Raw genomic sequence first — 17,630 nt, 5'->3', positions numbered from 1 at the left:
ACATTGATATAGAAAGTTAGGAAAATCTTAACTGAATATCTTGACGTGCCAAAATGGTTCCAAAGGAACTCGCCAATTAATGAGAGCAAAGGAGAGTCAGTTTACCAAGACCTTTTGGAGAGGCAAGATGATGATTTGGGCCATGTTATCACTGGTGTACCAATATGACCCTTAAACAAAGCGTTAAAGTGCACAATGGAAGTCGGCCAACTCTCCACGACCAAAAAAATTCTGCCAGTCCAAATCAAGAGTCAAAACGATGTTGCTAACCTTGTTTATACCTTGAATTGTTCATTATGAATCTGTACCAACAGGACAAACAGTTAACCAATTTTACTATTTGGATGTGCTTTGGGTTACCAGATTTTCCTTCAGGAAAATCCGGACCCATGGCTCCGCCCCTAGCTCTGCCCCTAGATGGCATCCGCGCATGCACTGACATGACGCAATGATGTCACATGCACGTGACATCACCATGATGCGCGGATGCCCCTTCCCGACGTGATTATGTCAGGAACCCAGAGAAAGTGCTGGGTTTTGAAAAGCTGTCCAGATCCCCAGACATGTCTTCAAAAGAAGGATGTGTTGATAGGTTGCATGAAAAAGTTAGACAAAAACGACCTGAACTTTTCAAAAGCAACTCATGGCTCTTGCATCACAACAATGCACCAGATCTCTCGGCAGGGAGTTTTTAGCCAGAAAACAAATAACTGAATTGGAACACCCTCCCACCTGATCTGGCCCCCAATGACTCTTTTTCTTTACCTGAAGATAAAGGAAATATTGAAAGGAAGACATTTTGATGACATTCAGGACCTCGAGGGTAATTCGATGATAGCTCTGAGTTCCAAAATTGCTTTGAAGGGTGGACTAGGTGCTGGTGTTGGTGCAGTTTCCCAAAGGGAATACTTCGAAGGTGACTGAGCAATGAGGTTTGTAGCACTTGTTTTCTAGGATGAGTTCATGGATATAATTGTCAGACTTCATATCTATGATATTTAATGAGAAGTAGAGGTGGCCCTTGGGGTTTGTGGAGGGTTGCAGGGCCAATTATGGTGAGACTTATTGTGGGGCTTCATTTGCATGTTGGTATGAACTGAGTAGTGCTGAAAAGCTTAGTGATGTAAGAAACTGGTAGGACTGTTATGAAACTCAATAAAGAAATTTAAACAAACAAAAAAAGACTAAGAAATCCTCAACTGCTGTGATAAGCCATCAAATGGCAGAAAACAAGAGCAGATGGGACCTTCTACAGAGTGGTAAAGGTGATTTCTTTGGCAGTAAGACTCTCTCTCCTTGAAAGTAAGCCTAAATACCTTCACCTGGCATTCTAGAGATGAGTGTGACTTAAAAATGATGGAAATTCTTCATTTAAATGCAACTGAAGGGTGTAATACACACTGCTCTGTGGGCCTCATTTCACCCTTTATCTGAAGGGGAACTTAGTGCAATGGATGATGACAGCTCAGAGGGAAAGCCTAAGATGCCGTGCTTTTCTGCATTTCCAGGTCAGTGGAGATGATGCAAGTCAAGAATGGAGTGTGTAATGTGGATGCCCAAATAACTTAGGCCAAGAGAACAGGCCCAGCTGGTGCTGTGATTAGCTTAACACTTTTCCAGGGTATTTTGAAATTTAGACTGTCACATTGGGAGGAGACTTAAACAGATTTGTGTCAGCTTTAATCATAATGGCATTATCATCCATTCAGGTATGCTGAAATGGAAAAAAAAAAAAAAAAATAACAAGTGGAAGGCAGGAAGTGTACAATCAGATTTCTGTAGCCCTTCTAGGCTGGAAACTGGGCTTACAAATGCTGTTAAGTAGAAGGTTGCCTTCTACGCCAAGAAGGCCCGGATTCTCTATACAGCGCAGACACCTACAAAGCTACCATTGACCGCAGCGTTGTATAGAGAATCACGCCTCTGGGAAAGATAGGTTCTGGAAATGTAGCCCAGGGTTTTCCAGGCCTACATTTACAGCGCTTGTCTTTGTCATGAATTGTGCCTATGCCCTTTCATTCCACAGCTTCCTTTCAAATGAAAGAGACATGCCTCATGCTCATTTATCAAAATTTAGGAAACTGTTCCCAACTTCAAAACAGTATCCATTATGTTTCTCAATACAACTCTACCGGTCCTCAGCAGCACCACCAGGGACTCATTAAACTTTCATAGTCCGAGGCTTTATGTGTCAACTCTTCATCGGACCCTTTTAGTGTTTATTTTAATTCAATATTAATATATAGTAGAAAAGTACTTAGCTTAGTTGTCGGGGTTCAGGGAATGTTTTTGGAAGGAGTGGTACTGGGTTGACCATAATTGTTAAACTTTTGTATTCCTTCCTCCCCTGCAGTGAGGTCACTGGCAATAACCAAAACCCAGCAATATAAGGGGACAGTAAGTATGGACTCCTAATCTCTGCAACTGTTTCTTCCTTGCTCCCAACTATGCTTTCTGTTTGCAAAGGAAGTGTGCACCATGGAGGAAAAGCAGCTGAGAGGACTAAGAGCATGTACCTGCCGAGTCCTCACCCTCTTGGCTTGAAATTACTCTGCCTATAGTATTAAGAATAACCTGAAAGGTATGAGAAAGGATGGAAAGAAAACTTAGAGTGATAAAGAGGAATCTAAGGAGGAATGGGAAGAGGAGCAGATAGAAGCAGCCTACAGGAAAGAAGGAGATAAAGAGAAAATGAGAAATGGAGACCTACAAGAAAGAAGGAGATAGAGAGATATATGAGGAGGAATTGGGAGATGAGAGGTAGAAATCGGCTTACAAGAAAGGAGGAGTTAGAGAAGAATCTAAAGGCAGGAGGGAATGAAGAACATCATGATTGGAAGCGGGGGAAGATACAGAAGAGAAGGCAGCAGATAGAGATGATATTAAAGTAAACAGAAGATGAAGAAATGTTAGAGAAAAGCAAGAAGATAGTGAGGACTGGGACGGTGTAGGTGGAGAGAAATTCTTAGGCAGAGATTGGGTGGAGATAGAGGGAGGGGAAGGGAGGAAGAAGGCAAGATGAGGAACAGAGGGAGAGTTACAAATGATGACATAGAAACATAGAAATAGACGGCAGGTAAGGGCCACGGCCCATCTAGTCTGCCCACCCCAATGACCCTCCCCTACCTTTCTCTGTGAATAGATCCCAAACATGTCTATCCCATTTGGCCTTAAAATCAGGCATGCTGCTGGCCTCAATAACCTGAAGTGGAAGACTATTCCAGCGATCAACCACCCTTTCAGTGAAAAAGAATTACCAGGTGTCCCTGTGCAGTTTCCCGCCCCTGATTTTCCACGGATGCCCCCTTGTTGCCGCGGGACCCTTGAAAAAGAAGATATCTTCTTCTACTTCGATGCGGCCTGTGAGATACTTGAATGTCTCGATCATGTCACCCCTCTCTCTGTGTTCCTCAAGTGAGTACAGCTGCAACTTATCCAGCCGTTCCTCGTACGGGAGATCCTTGAGTCCCGAGACCATCCGGGTGGCCATTCTCTGGACCGACTCCATTCTCAGCACATCCTTACGGTAATGTGGCCTCCAGAATTGCACACAGTATTCCAGGTGGGGTCTCACCATGGATCTATACAATGGCATAATGACTTCAGGCTTACGGCTGACGAAACTCCTGCATATGCAACCTATGATTTGCCTTGGTTGAAGCTTGCTCTACTTGATTGGCAGTCTTCATGTTCTCACTGACGATCACCCCTAAGTCTCGTTCTGCTTCAGTTCTTGTTAGGATCTCGCCATTAAGGGTGTAAGTCTTGCATGGATTTTGGCTGCCCAGCTGCATGACTTTGCATTTTTTGGCATTGAAGCTGAGTTGCCAGAACCTAGACCAACACTCCAGTAGGAGTAGGTCGTACATCATGTTGTCTGACATTGAATTTATGTCTGTTGTGCTTTTGCCCACTACATTGCTTAGTTTGGCGTCATCGGCGAATAATGTTATTTTACCTCGCAGCCCTTCTGCCAAGTCTCTTATAAAGATGTTGAATAGGATCGGGCCCAGGACTGAGCCCTGCGGCACTCCACTGATTACCTCCATCATTTCGGAGGGGGTGCCGTTCACTACTACCCTCTGAAGCCTACCTCCAAGCCAGTTCCCAACCCATTTCATCAATGTGTCGCCCAATCCTATAGAACTCATCTTGCTCAGCAACCTGCGGTGTGGTACGCTATCGAATGCTTTACTGAAGTCCAGGTATACGATGTCCAGGGACTCCCCAACATCCAGCTTCCTCGTCATCCAGTCAAAGAAGCTGATCAGGTTGGATTGGCAGGATCTCCCCTTAGTAAATCCATGTTGACGGGGATCCCGTAGATTCTCCTCGTTCAGGATCGTATCCAATTGGCGTTTGATTAGCGTTTACATTAGTTTGCACACTATTGATGTGAGACTCACCGGTCTGTAGTTTGCTGTCTCCATCTTGGAGCATTTCTTGTGGAGTGGAATGACATTAGCCGTCTTCCAGTCCAACGGGACGTTACCCGTACTAAGGTTAGCCACAATAGGATTATTGAACAACTCTGGCTGTATTCAACTCTGTTTAACAGTCATATGCATCTTGAAAGAGGCAGCACTTTAGATTTCCCTTAAATTTATCTACATTTTTTCCCACCCTGATATAAAGTGGTAAAGAGTTCCAGATCGTAGGAGCCGTAATTTCGAGTTTACACCCAGCGGTGTCTACTGCGAGCTGTCAAAGCTTAAGGTTAACAAGGCAATGGGGCCTGACAACCTACACCCCAGGGTGCTCAGGGAGTTGTGTGATGTCTTGGCGGAACCGCTATCCGCGCTCTTCAATCTCTCCCTTAGTACGGGTAACGTCCCTTTGGACTGGAAGACGGCTAATGTCATTCCACTCCACAAGAAAGGCTCCAAGATGGAGACAGCAAACTACAGACCGGTGAGTCTCACATCAATAGTGTGCAAACTAATGGAAACTCTAATCAACGTGTGCTAATGACTTTCAAGGATGGTGTGTGAAGAAGATGCTACAAGGAGGATCTTAGGACTCTTGTAGGTTCATGTGGAATAAGAAGTTTGTGAATAAAGACCGGTTCTTTAGTGCTTTGAGGCTTGTAAGAAAGGATAGCTATTTTATATATGATACGGTGTGGAATTGGTAGCCAGTGAGCATGGTGACATGGTCAAATTTTTTCTTGTTTGTGGTCATTTTTATGGCAGTATTTTGTATCAACTGTAATTGACATATCTTTTTGGCAAATACCCTTATACAGTGCATTACAGTAATTTAACTTAGATATGATAAGAGAATGTATTAGAATGTTGAGAGATTGAGGGTCCAGAATGTTCGCAAGAGACCGAGTCATTCTTAGTCTAATGAAACAATTCTTTACTTCAGCGCTAATTTGTAGGCGGTAAGTCAGTTTGTTATCTATTATTATACCTAAAATTTTAATAGGGACATCATTTATTGTAATGGGAGAACTAAGCTGTATGTTATCTTTCCAAGGAAAAAGAAGACATTTGGATTTTGATATACAGAGTGACAGCATATTTTCGTGGAGCCAATGACTAATTTTATCTAGTTTAGAGTTGAAAAGACTAATGTCATCGATAGGATAAATGATCTAGATGTCATCTGCGTAAGCGTAAGCAGTAAGAACGATAGATTGGCAAAGTGTCAATAAAGGGGCCAGGTAGATATTAAAAAGTAAGGGGGACAGTATAGATCCTTGCAGGATACCGAAACTGTTTTGGATGGGAGAAGATGTGGAATTTTTGAAGGAAACAACAGCAGTGGGATTTGTGAAATAAGAGGTAAACCACTGAAGAACTTGTTCAGAGATACCTGCCACTGCTAGCCTTCGAAGCAGAAGTTGGCGATCTACTGTATCGAGATGAGGATAACTGATTTATGCTGGTCCAGGAAATATTGTACAGATATGGTTAAACCTATGAGAGCTCAGAACGGTTTACATGAAATCTCTGTTAAGACTTACTCCAGCCCATCAGGTAGTCAAGCATTTTCCCCTGTCTGTTCCGGTGAGCTCACAATCTATCTAATGTACCTGGGGCAATGAGGGGATTAAGTGACTTACCCAGGGTCACAAGAGCAATGTGGGTTTGAACCCACAAGGCTGTAGCTTTAACCACTGCCCCACACTCTCACTCTGTCACATTAAATCATGTCTGTCTATGTGTTTCACAATTATATTTTTTATAACTAGAACATAAGAAATGCCTTCTCTGGATCAGACCTAGGTCCATCTAGTCCGGCGATCCGCACACGCGGAGGCCCATTTAGGTACTCCTTTATGGAGACCCGGTTTTCCCGTAACCCTCAATATGATTAGCAAGAAGGTATGCATCCAACTTGTGTTTGAAACCCAGAACAGTAGTCTCCATCACAACCTCTTCCGGGAGAGCATTCCAAGTGCCCACCACTCGTTGTACGAAACAGAACTTTCCGATGTTAGTCCTGAACCTGCTGCCGCTCAGTTTCAGGCTATGACCTCTTGTCCATGTCACATCTGAAAATGTTAGTAATGAAGGTTCCTAATCTATTTTGTCAAATCCTTTTAATATTTTAAAAGTCTCTATCATATCTCCTCGCAGTCTTCTCTTCTCGAGGGTGAACAGTCCCAGTTTCTTGAGGCGTTCTCTGTAGCTCAAATTCTCCATACCTTTGACTAGTTTCGTGGCTCGCCTCTGCACCCTCTCCAGCAGAGTTATATCCTTCTTAAGGTATGGAGACCAGTGTTGGATACAGTATTCTAAGTGTGGTCTAACCATAGCTCTATAAAGTGGCATTATAACTTCTTCCGATCTACTCGTGATCCCCTTCTTAATCATACCCAACATCCTGTTTGCTTTTTTCGCCGCCACCACACATTGGGCCGAAGGTTTCAGGGTTTTATCAATCATTACCCCCAGATCCTTTTCTTGTTCGCATTTGGTTAAAGTCACCCCCCACATCCTATATTCATGTTCTTTGTTTTTCTTTCCCAAATGCATCACCTTGCATTTGTCTAAGTTAAAATTCATCTGCCACTTTTTCGCCCACGTCTCCAGCTGGTTGAGATCCTTCTGTAGATTCTCGCAGTCTCTTAGAGTGCCAACCGCCCGACATAATTTTGTATCATCTGCAAACTTGATTATATTGCATGTTGTTTCCTCTTCCAGGTCATTTATGAAAATATTGAACAAGATAGGCCCAAGAACCGAGCCCTGAGGCACGCCGCTAGTTACTTTCTCCCAGTCCGAAAATTTCCCATTTATGCACATCCTCTGTATTCTGTTTTCCAACCATTTGCTGATCCATCTGTGCACTTCTCCTCCTATTCCATGACTTTGTAATTTAGTCATGAGCCTTGCATGCGGGACCTTGTCAAATGCCTTCTGGAAATCCAAGTAAATTATGTCCACTGGATCCCCCCTATCCATTGGTTTGCTCACCTTGTCAAAGAATTGTAGTACATTTGTCAAACATGACTTCCCTTTCCTGAAGCCGTGTTGACTATCTCTTATCAGGTTGTGATCCTCCAAGTGTTGTACGATGGCACTGAAGTCATGCTTACCAGTCTGTAATTTCCTGGATCTCTTAAGAACATAGAACATAAGAATTGGGACAGACTGAAGGTCCATCAAGCCCAGTATCCTATTTCCAACAGTGGTCAATCCAGGTCCCAAGTACCTAGCTAGATCCCAAGTAGTAAAATAGATGTTATGCTGCTTATCCTAGTAATAAGCAGTAGATTTCCCCAAGCCATCTCAATAATGGCCTATGGACTCCGCTTGCAACCCTTTAAAAAAATTGGTGTAACATTGGCCATCCTCCAATCTTCAGGTACTACAGACAAATTTAATGACAAGTTACAGATCACTAGCAGCAGATCAGCAATTTTGTGTTTGAGTTATTTCAGTACACTGGAATGTATACCATCCAGTCCAGGTGATTTATCACTCTTTAACTTGTCAATTTGGCTTAGTATATCTTCTAGGATTTCTGAGATTTTATTCAGTTCCTCTGCCTCATCACTCTTAAAAGCCATTTCCAGTTCAGTTAGATCTCTTAACGTCTTCTTCCTTAAAGACTGAAACAAACAGTCTCTCTGCTATGGCCTTATCCTTTCTGAGTGCCCCTTGATCATCCAACAGTCCCATGGATTCCCTCATAGGTTTTCTGCTACTGATGTATCTAAAAAAAATTGTTACTATGAGTTTTTACCTCGTTGACGTGTCTCGTCATATTCTTTTTTTTTTAGCTTTCTTTATCAATGTTTTATATCTATTTTGCCAGTGTTCATTTTTCTCTTCTTCTTTTCTTCATTTGGATCCTTTTTCCATTGTTTAAAGGATGTTTTTTTTGGCTCTAATAGCCTCTTTCACTTCACTTTTTAACCATGCTGGTTCTTTATTCTCTTCTTTGGTAATGAATGTAATACATCTGGTCTGGGCTTCCATGATGGTATTTTTAAATAACAGAGCAAACAAACAAATCTTAACTAAAAACTTTTTACCAGGCGAGGGACCCAACACGGTCCGTGTTTCGGACAACCTTCATCAGGGGTCCATGGTGATAAAGAAACAAACTTTTATTGCATTTGGCGATTCCCCGGTGTACTATTAAACGCTATTTTTCCAGGCTTTTTTGTTATATTTTTCTTTTTTTCTTTATCACCATGGACCCCTGATGAAGGTTGTCCAAAACACAGACCGTGTCGGGTCCCTCGCCTGGTAAAAGGTTTTTAGTTAAGATTTATTTGTCAAAATAAAATTTGCCTGCACCGTGTACAAGTCTGCAGTTTTGGTTTGTTTGCTCTGGTCTGGTTTTTTTACTGCAGACGAAGTTGGACCTTTGGACCTCTGGTTCTCCTTTTTTGTTTTGTGCTTTGATTTTTAAATAACATCCACACCTGGTTCACAGTCATAACCTTTGCCACCGATCCTTTTAGCTTCTTTTAACCATTTTCCTCATTTTATCATATTTGCCCTTTCAAAAATTAAATGGTGGTGCAGTAGATTTCTTTTGCGACGTCACTCCAGATTTCAGCTCAAATTTGATCACGTTATAGTAACATAGTAACATAGTAGATGACGGCAGATAAAGACCCGAATGGTCCATCCAGTCTGCCCAACCTGATTCAATTTAAATTTTTAAATTTTTTCTTCTTGGCTATTTCTGGGCAAGAATCCAAAGCTTTACCCGGTACTGTGCTTGGGTTCCAACTGCCGAAATCTCTGTTAAGACTTACTCCAGCCCATCTACACCTTCCCAGCCATTGAAGCCCTCCCCAGCCCATCCTCCACCAAACGGCCATACACAGACACAGACCGTGTAAATCTGCCCAGTACTGGCCTTAGTTATGATCATTGTTTCACAGGGGACCCAACACAGTTATCTCCGTCCGCGTAGCGAGTTGGTGGGGGTGGGGGAACTTAACTAACACCCGCACGCACGCCACAGAGCAGCAATGCAAAACCTCCTCCCTCTAATGGTAGAAAGATACCACCCGCTTAAACTCTTAAAATTGGAAGAACATCGCCCGCCCCAACCCATCCCATCCTAGAACCCGGTTCCTATCCTCGATAGTATACCAAACACGCTTCACTGTCACTTCAAGGGGGATTCCATTTTGTTGTTGTGCTGTTTTTTGTGTGTGTGTGTGTGTGTGTGCGTGCGTGTGCGTGTTTGTTGGGTGTTATGTTGTTTTTTTTTGGGTGGTGGTGGTGGTGGTGGTGGTGGGGAGGGGGGGGGGGCGCCTCTTTGGCATAAAAAAAAAAAAAGAAAAGAAAAGAGGGGACCGAGGCTGTTAAAGGCCCGAGTGCCTAATAAGGCCAGGCAGGCGGGGCCTGCTCTGTTGGACTGAACTGTGCAGTTATTGGTTGTTAGATCTACACATTACAGACAACTTCCCCTCCCCCCACTCACTCTCTCTCACACACACACACACACACACACACACACTCACTCACTGCAAATGTTTGACTAATTAAATTTCTGTGCATTATTACTTTTTTTATTTTTATTTTTTTGTCCTTTTTGTGCCTTCGAGAGATTTGCCATTATGTTCTGCTACGAAAAAAAACTACACGACAAGGATATTGCTGTGACCGGGAAGTAACCCGGTCACATTCCACTTAGGTCCAAATCTAAAATAGCTCCTCCTCGTGTCAGTTCCTGAATCAGTTGCTCTAAGAAGCAGTCATTTATGATGTCTAGGAATTTTATCTCCCTAGGACTCCCTGATGAAACATTTATCCAGTTGATGATGGTGGAATTGAAATCACCCATTATTATACTGTTGCCCATTTTTCCAGCTTTCCTAATCTCTGAAAACCTTTCTTCATCTGTCTGCTCATTTTATCCCAGGGGGGCTGTAGTATAACCTAACCTTTATATTCCTTCCCTTCACACATGAGATTTCTATCCATAAGGATTCCACACTGCTATCTACAGCCATGCAGAATGTTTATTTTATTTCATTCAATTTCCTCTTTAACATATGGTGCAACCCCTCCTCCAATTTGATCTACTCTAGCCTTGTGATATAATTTGTACCCAGGTAACCCAGTGTCCCATTGATTGTCCTCCTTCCACCAGGTCTCCGAGATGCCTATTATATCTATCTCATCATTCAGTGCTACATACTCTAACTCTCCTATTTTATTTTTTAGGCTTCTAGCATTTGTATACAGACACTTCAAATTGTGTTTTTTCCTAATATCTGCAGGCTGCTGAGAAGAAGATTGTAAGGATTGATAGTGGTCCCCACAATATTAGGTTGTAGGGGTTAGAAACATAGAAACATAGAAAAAAGCGGCAGAAAAGGGCTATAGCCCACCAAGTCTGCCCATTCCAAGTATCCCCCCCCCTGGATTTACTCCCTTAAAGATCCCACGTGAGTATCCCATTTATTCTTAAAATCCGTCACGCTGCTGGCCTTTATCACCTGGAGTGGGAGTTTGTTCCAATGATCCACCACTCTTTCGGTGAAGAAGTACTTCCTGGAGTCGCCATGAAACTTCCCTCCCCTGATTTTCAGCGGATGCCCTCTGGTGGTCGAGGGTCCCATGAGCCAGAAGATATCATCTTCTGACTCGATGCGTCCCGTGATGTATTTATACGTTTCAATCATATCTCCCCGTTCTCTTCTTTCCTCAAGTGAGTACAGCCGCAATTTCTTTAGTCTTTCTTCATACGTGAGATCCTTGAGCCCCATGACCATCCTGGTGGCCGTTCGCTGAACTGACTCGATCCTCAGCACGTCCTTTCGGTAGTGTGGTCTCCAAAACTGAACACAGTACTCTAAGTGAGGCCTTTGTGCTTGTTTGAAAAGAGTTGCTGCGAATGGCTCATTTGTGATATGGCCACTGAATATAGCCTCAGTCAGAGAAATGGTCCATCTAGCCCAGGGTCCTGTCTTCACGGAGGTCAATCCAAGGGCTCCTTTTACTAAGCTGCGATAGCGTTTTTAGCACACACAGAATTTTAGCGCGCGCTAAACCCGTGCTACTCGGCTAGAACTAACGCCAGCTCAATGCTGGCATTAGCGTCTAGCACGTGCGGCATTTCAGCGCACGCTAAAACCGCTTTTGCAGCTTAGTAAAAGGAGCCCCAAGTCACAAGTACCTGGCAAAAACCCAAAGAGTTGCATGCCTTCAGGATTGCATCAAACATGCACCAAAAGATGAGCAAACAAGCTGCAGCAGTAGAGGAATTTGAAGAGCCCCAGTTGGCAAGGAGTTCACTGTGCCCCTCCAAATATAACAGTCTCAAGAAAGTGCTTTAGTGAAGGACTGTATTTATAAGCATCTTTTCAATCTATCAAGCCACTCTCTAGGGCAAGAATTTCGGCAATTCGGTGACTAAGCTTTAAAAGGATGTTGAAAACTCACTTATTTGCTAAATTTCATTGATAAGTTTTCTGTAATTCTCTGTGCGTGTACAGTATTACCTTTTGTTAACAGCATAGAACTGAGAGGTTTTGCGGTGTATAAATGGCTTGTTATGTTATGGATCACTGTCCTGCCAGGTTAAACCCCAAGGTTGCACATAGAAAATATTCACTGATCCACTATATATATTATGATTACTATAATACTGTGTATACTGGAATTTCTCTGATGAATCTAACAGAGATTGCAAAATAAAGCCATGCATCTTCTATGTTGAGCAGAAAATTGGGATCATATTCTTCTTCTCTGTTCCTTCACCTACATTGGCTCCCAATTAAATATAGAATGAAATTCAAAATATTAACCGTGGCTTTTAGATCATGGCATAACATAAGAACATACAAATTGCTACACAGGGACAGAACAAAGGTCCAAATCCAGGTTACAAGTACCTTGGCAAGATCTCAAGAGTAAGACAGATTTTATGCTACTTTTCTCAGGAATAAGCAGTGCATTTTCCAAAGTCATTCTTAACAACGGTTTATGGACTTTTAGAAAATTATCCAAACCTTTTTTCAGTCCCTGCTAAGCTAACTGGTTTTACAACATTCTCTAGAATTAAATTAGAGTTTTCTCCTATTTGTTTTAAATCTACTACTTAGTAGCTTCCTTGTGTGCCCCCCCAGGCCTTATATTTAGGTAAAGAGTAAAAATATGATTCATGTCCACTTGTTGCACTCAATTCAGTATTTACAAATCTCTATCCTTATTCTGCGTTGGTGGTAATTGAAATCACTCATTACTATAGTGTTGCTGGTTTGTCAGGTTCCCTAATTTGTTTTTTATTTTGTTTAAGTAGCATTCATTGTTTATTTTTTTAAATCTTATTTTATCAGACAAAAGTAGTTTAAAAAGCAAAAGGTATAATGCATTGCTCTGTCCATATTTCTAAGATGTAAGAAGTCAGCTCGGACTTTTCCATAGATTAAATTAGTCAACATCGATGAGGACATGCTAAGCGAAGAGGTGACCACTCAAACATCTGCCGATTTCATGCCCATCAATTAGTAACAACTTGCAATACACTTCAATAAGATTTCAACCTGTGGGATGGTAAACTGTAGACACGAAAGGGGATCAAACAGGGTTAATCCATTCTCACGAAAGAACGCTCAGGTGGAGGGTCCTACAGCCCCCTTACCATTCTTTCTTCCTCACACATGGAATTTGTTTCCTGTAGAACATTTTTATTCTGCTTAACTCTATTTCCTCTGTAATATAGTGCCACTCCCTCCAATTTTATGGACCCTGTCTTTGCAGTATAATTTGTACCTTGGTATCACAATATCCCATCCATTTATCCTTCTTCCACCAAATTTTTAAAATCTCTCTAGGTCAACTTTAGGTCCCTAAGTCCCACACTGAGCCTGTTTTTGTGTGTTTACTTTATTCTCAGTCCTAAGCTGAGTCTGCTTGTCTTATTCTGTAGCACTTGTGCTGTTTAAAATGTTCAGTTTGTTCCCCCTTGTTTTCATCTGTTTATAGCGGAAATTGTTACCATGATATTTTCAGTTTATTATTTATTTAGTTATTTATCCATTTATATGGTAAAATACCATATACTGTATCTACAGTTCACCTCTTCCACTGTAACAGTTAATTCTGTCAATATTATTTTGAGGCTTTTTGTTGTACCTGGCCTTAAACCAGGGATTTCCTAATAAAACTGGGATACAAGTTCAATATTAATTAAATGTAAAACTGTTTTATGTAACACCGTATGGAACACTCATTCAGCTTCTCTTGAACCGTATAGAATGTATAAGTTCAGTCGTGCCCAAACCTGTTGAAAAATGCTCATCTGATCTCTTATATCTCATTCCTGTATTTCCCTTAAAGCTGGAGTTCGTTGCCTAGTATAGAACTCAATAAATAAATTATGTAAACCTAAATCTTCTGGTTAAAACAATGTCTCTTAATCAAGAAAAATGCTTTCTGGAAATTCAATAGAATCTGAAAGAGATATAAGGAGTCTTACCTATAGACATCTACAATAGTGTCGGTTCCAACAACGCAGATGCCATACGTGGGACGCAAACTTGAGATGTGAATTGTTTTCCGTTGAGACATGTCTACCCTCAGCCTAGTAGGTATCAAAGGCAAACGTGTATTGAGGCTCCAGACTATGCACCTCTCTCCCATTCACTGATTGAACTGGTACCTCCTCCCTTCCCTACTAAAATATCATTAAGGTCATGTGTCAGTCTCTACCTGGCTAACTAATTAGAATGGAATGGAATGGAATGGTGAGGTGAAGTTTTGCATGACTCGCATTCATGACTCGATCTAGAGCTATAGTGTTTGGCAAAGGAATTTGAATTTTGGGATGCAGCTTGGGTTTGTAACTGGTCCAGAAAAGGCATGAGAAGGACATATATGTGGGTAAAAGGTATTTCATGAGGCTAAACATTGGAATATTGTCCCACAATGAGCAAACATTTATCTATGTTTTATGGGGCTCAAAATCAACTGTTTATGATTTATTTACTTTTGATTGACCATTTTGTCCAACAAATGGATCAAAGCGGTTTACATAAAATATAATAAAAAGAAAGGGATTCCATAATAAAATGATAGATTAAAGCAAACATTCACTACCCACATTTATACAAGAGAGAACCTCACATCCTGGTTCCTTCTCATATGTCTCCTTCAGAGCTAGCATCCGAAGTGCTGTTGAATCTCAAATATCTAAGTGATCAAATGCTTTAGTACATAGGTGAGTTTTAAGCAGTGCTTTAAATTTTGTAAATGTAGATTCTTGTTGAATATAGGGTGGGAGATCATTCCATGGTTTAAGCCCTATGAAGGAAAAAGCAGAACTTCTTGTAGATTCATAGAATGCTTTTTTAGGGCCAGGAAGTACTAAACAATTGGCATCTAATGAATGGAGGGCACGTTTAGGGGTATAAAGAATAATTAAAGATGAAAGATAAGATGGTTGATCAGTAAGGTAAGTTTGCGTGCGAGACACAAAATTTAAAAAATGCGAGCTAATATAATCGAAATAAAGGGGACACACAATCAAATTTTTGAGCATGACGTAGTAGACAGATGGCAGTATTTGAAGTGTTTGTGTTTTAATTGGATGTTTGTGATTTCTGCGTAGGCTGAATTTAATTTTGAGATAAGGATATGCATTAAAGCGTGAAAACTTTTAAAGTTCAGAAATGAACGGAGTTGACATAAAATGAAAAAAAAAACCCACCTCAGATTGAATTGTTCAAGAAATGTGTTCTTGAAATGATAAGTTGGAATCAAGTGTTACCACAAGATACTTGAACCTGTAACTTTTTGAAGGGGTCTCTGAAACTGCACTAGTTGTGGTAATGAGCTAGAAATCCAGCAAGCTACTGTTTTTTTCTGGACTCTGTAGAAGTAGATGGTTCTGTAACCATTCAGAAACTGCAAAGAGACATGCCTGAAGGGGATTCAATTTAGATTACAGGGAGAAACAGGAAAAAATAGTTAAGAATTTTATATTAAAGGAGTCTATCAATATAGCCACCAACTTTGAAACCAACACGCTCTTCTTCCAAATTTGCTTTTACCAGATTGAACAGGTAAGGTGACAAGATGCATCATTACATTACATTGGTGTCTTCTATCCCAATTCCTTTTAGTTCTAGGTGGTTTACAACAAGAATTGGCCTGGGCATTCCCAGGGAGATTGCAAGGTTAATAGATGTAGTATGCGCCCTTGCCTGACGCCATGTTTTATTGGAAACCAATCAGTGTTGCCGTATTCAGTTCTCACTGCAGCTTCTTGATTTCATGTAGGCTCTTTATCAATTGAGTTATGTGTTTGGGGATTCCCATTTGTTTTAGAGTTCTCCATAGTTTATTGGTTTATTGTGATCCACACAGTCAAAAGTCAATGAAGCAAAGGTATAAGGGTTTTGGTATTCTGTGCTCTTCTCCAATATCCATCTAACATTGGCAATAATGTCTCTTGTTCCTCGACCTTTGCTATATATAAACAAATATATGCAAATGATACAACACTCATCGCTAGCAGCAAAGAAGACATGCTGTATCTAATGAGAAAAATCAAAGCCGAAAGTCATGACATGGGATTAGAACTGAACATAAACAAGACAAATTCATGAATATGGAAAATGATGAAGATTTTGAACTTGAAGGTGATAGAATAGAAGTTGTAAAGGATTTCAATCAAAGAAGCAACTAGTAGGGAGGAAATACTCTGCAGATTAGCACTTGGTCACTCTTCAATTAACACTCTTGACAAAGAATTGAAAGGCAAGGAGTTAACACACCAAACGAAGATCAGACTTGTCCACGCACTCATTTTCTCAGTAGTCAGTTAAGGATGCGAAAGCTGGATGCTACAGAAACAAGACAGAAAGAAGATTGACTCATTTGAGCTTTGGTGCTTGAGAAGGATTTTAGGCATGCCATGGACTGCCAAAAGAACTAACAAATTGATTCTGGAAAAGATCAAACTCAAAGCTTAGATGATAAAGTTGTGACTGCTTTATTTTGGTCATACCATCAGAAGAGAGAGATCATTGGAGAAGATCGAAGGAACCAGGTGAAGAGGGCAACCTGCAATCAGATGGCTTGACACGTTGAAAACAACCATGGGGATGATGCTGGAGGACCTTTCCAGACTAGCACAAAACTGATTTCTTTTTAGATCCACAGTTCATCAAGTCACTAGGACTCGAGCATGAGTCGATGGCACCTAACAACAACAATCAATATAGCTAGAGGATGTTAAAGAGGAGCAGGGAAAGCAAAGACCTTGGGGTACCCCACATATAAGTTCTATTTCTGCTGAAATATTTGACCCAATAGAAAGGAAGAGAACCAATCCCAGACAGAGCAAAGATATTCACTTTCCAGATCCGAGATGCAATTTACCATCTCCCCCTACCACAGATGGACAACCTATTCCTTACAGCAACTGTCAAAATGCTCAAATTTTCAATTCTATACTCTTTTATAAATCGCATACTCCATGCTTCATGCATCAACATTTGCAATACACTGAAACCTTCCGCCCAATGTGCAGGGGAAGCTAAAAAAAATCAAACAAGATGCTAAGAATTATTATTTTAAAAAAAAGGATGGTTAACAAAACTAAGAATGTTAGAATGTGATAATGCCTCCGTATCGCTCCATGGTGCAACCTCACCTTGAGTATTGCATTCAATTCTGGTCACCTTATCTCAAAGATATATAGCAGAACTAAAAAAAGATTCAAAGAAGAGTGACCAAGCTGATAAAGGGGTTGGAACTCATCTCATATTGAGCTTGGAAAAGAGACAGTTGAGGGGAGATACGATTGAAGGCATTGAGCTCTCAAGTGCTTCATTAGGGATTATGAATTTCTTGATAATTATTTGCCCCTCTCTACTGTACAAGGGAGGCCTGGGTTGGGAGGGACTACAGAGGAGCTGAATAAAGCAGGCTAGTAAAATGGTGATTAATTATATAGTACAATTAGAAATAATTAGATAGCAATTAGAGCCAAAAATGCATTCCATTCCCAGGCTTCATCTAGTGAACAGATTCCTCACAGAGAATGTTTGTGAAAGAAAGTTTGATGCACTAGAGCTCTGTCTAAGATAATGTTTTTATTAGTAACTCTTGGCAATCTGATCATAAGGAGGCAAAGTAACTTATTAAAACATGAGAGCTGCCATAGTGGAACAGACCAAAGGTCCATCAAGCCCA

General features: G+C 41.0%; 2 protein-coding genes across 4 annotated transcripts in view; one reads left to right on the top strand and one right to left on the bottom strand.

The window, feature by feature from the left end:
• The window catches only part of LOC117348899 (protein-arginine deiminase type-2-like), a 244,259-nt gene that overhangs the window by 13,396 nt on the left and 213,233 nt on the right, over window positions 1-17,630 (top strand). The window contains exon 1 of one of the 2 annotated variants that reach the window (XM_033921529.1): window positions 2,380-2,397. The exons of the other annotated variant lie outside the window; for it this stretch is intronic. The gene's annotated coding sequence lies outside the window, so the exon portion shown is untranslated. Of the gene's footprint in view, window positions 1-2,379; window positions 2,398-17,630 lie in introns of those variants that run through there. 2 annotated transcript variants of the gene reach the window in all.
• LOC117348898 (protein-arginine deiminase type-2-like) overlaps window positions 1-17,630 on the bottom strand; it is a 70,143-nt gene that overhangs the window by 41,221 nt on the left and 11,292 nt on the right. The window contains exon 1 of one of the 2 annotated variants that reach the window (XM_033921521.1): window positions 13,909-14,008. The exons of the other annotated variant lie outside the window; for it this stretch is intronic. Coding sequence (XP_033777412.1) covers window positions 13,909-14,000 — 92 coding nt within the window. The 5' untranslated portion in view covers window positions 14,001-14,008. Of the gene's footprint in view, window positions 1-13,908; window positions 14,009-17,630 lie in introns of those variants that run through there. 2 annotated transcript variants of the gene reach the window in all.

This window comes from Geotrypetes seraphini, chromosome 15 (assembly GCF_902459505.1).
Source record: "Geotrypetes seraphini chromosome 15, aGeoSer1.1, whole genome shotgun sequence".
Lineage (NCBI taxonomy): Eukaryota > Metazoa > Chordata > Amphibia > Gymnophiona > Dermophiidae > Geotrypetes > Geotrypetes seraphini.
Note: the sequence above shows the minus strand (reverse complement) of the source record. Positions and strands in the feature narration are given on the sequence as shown.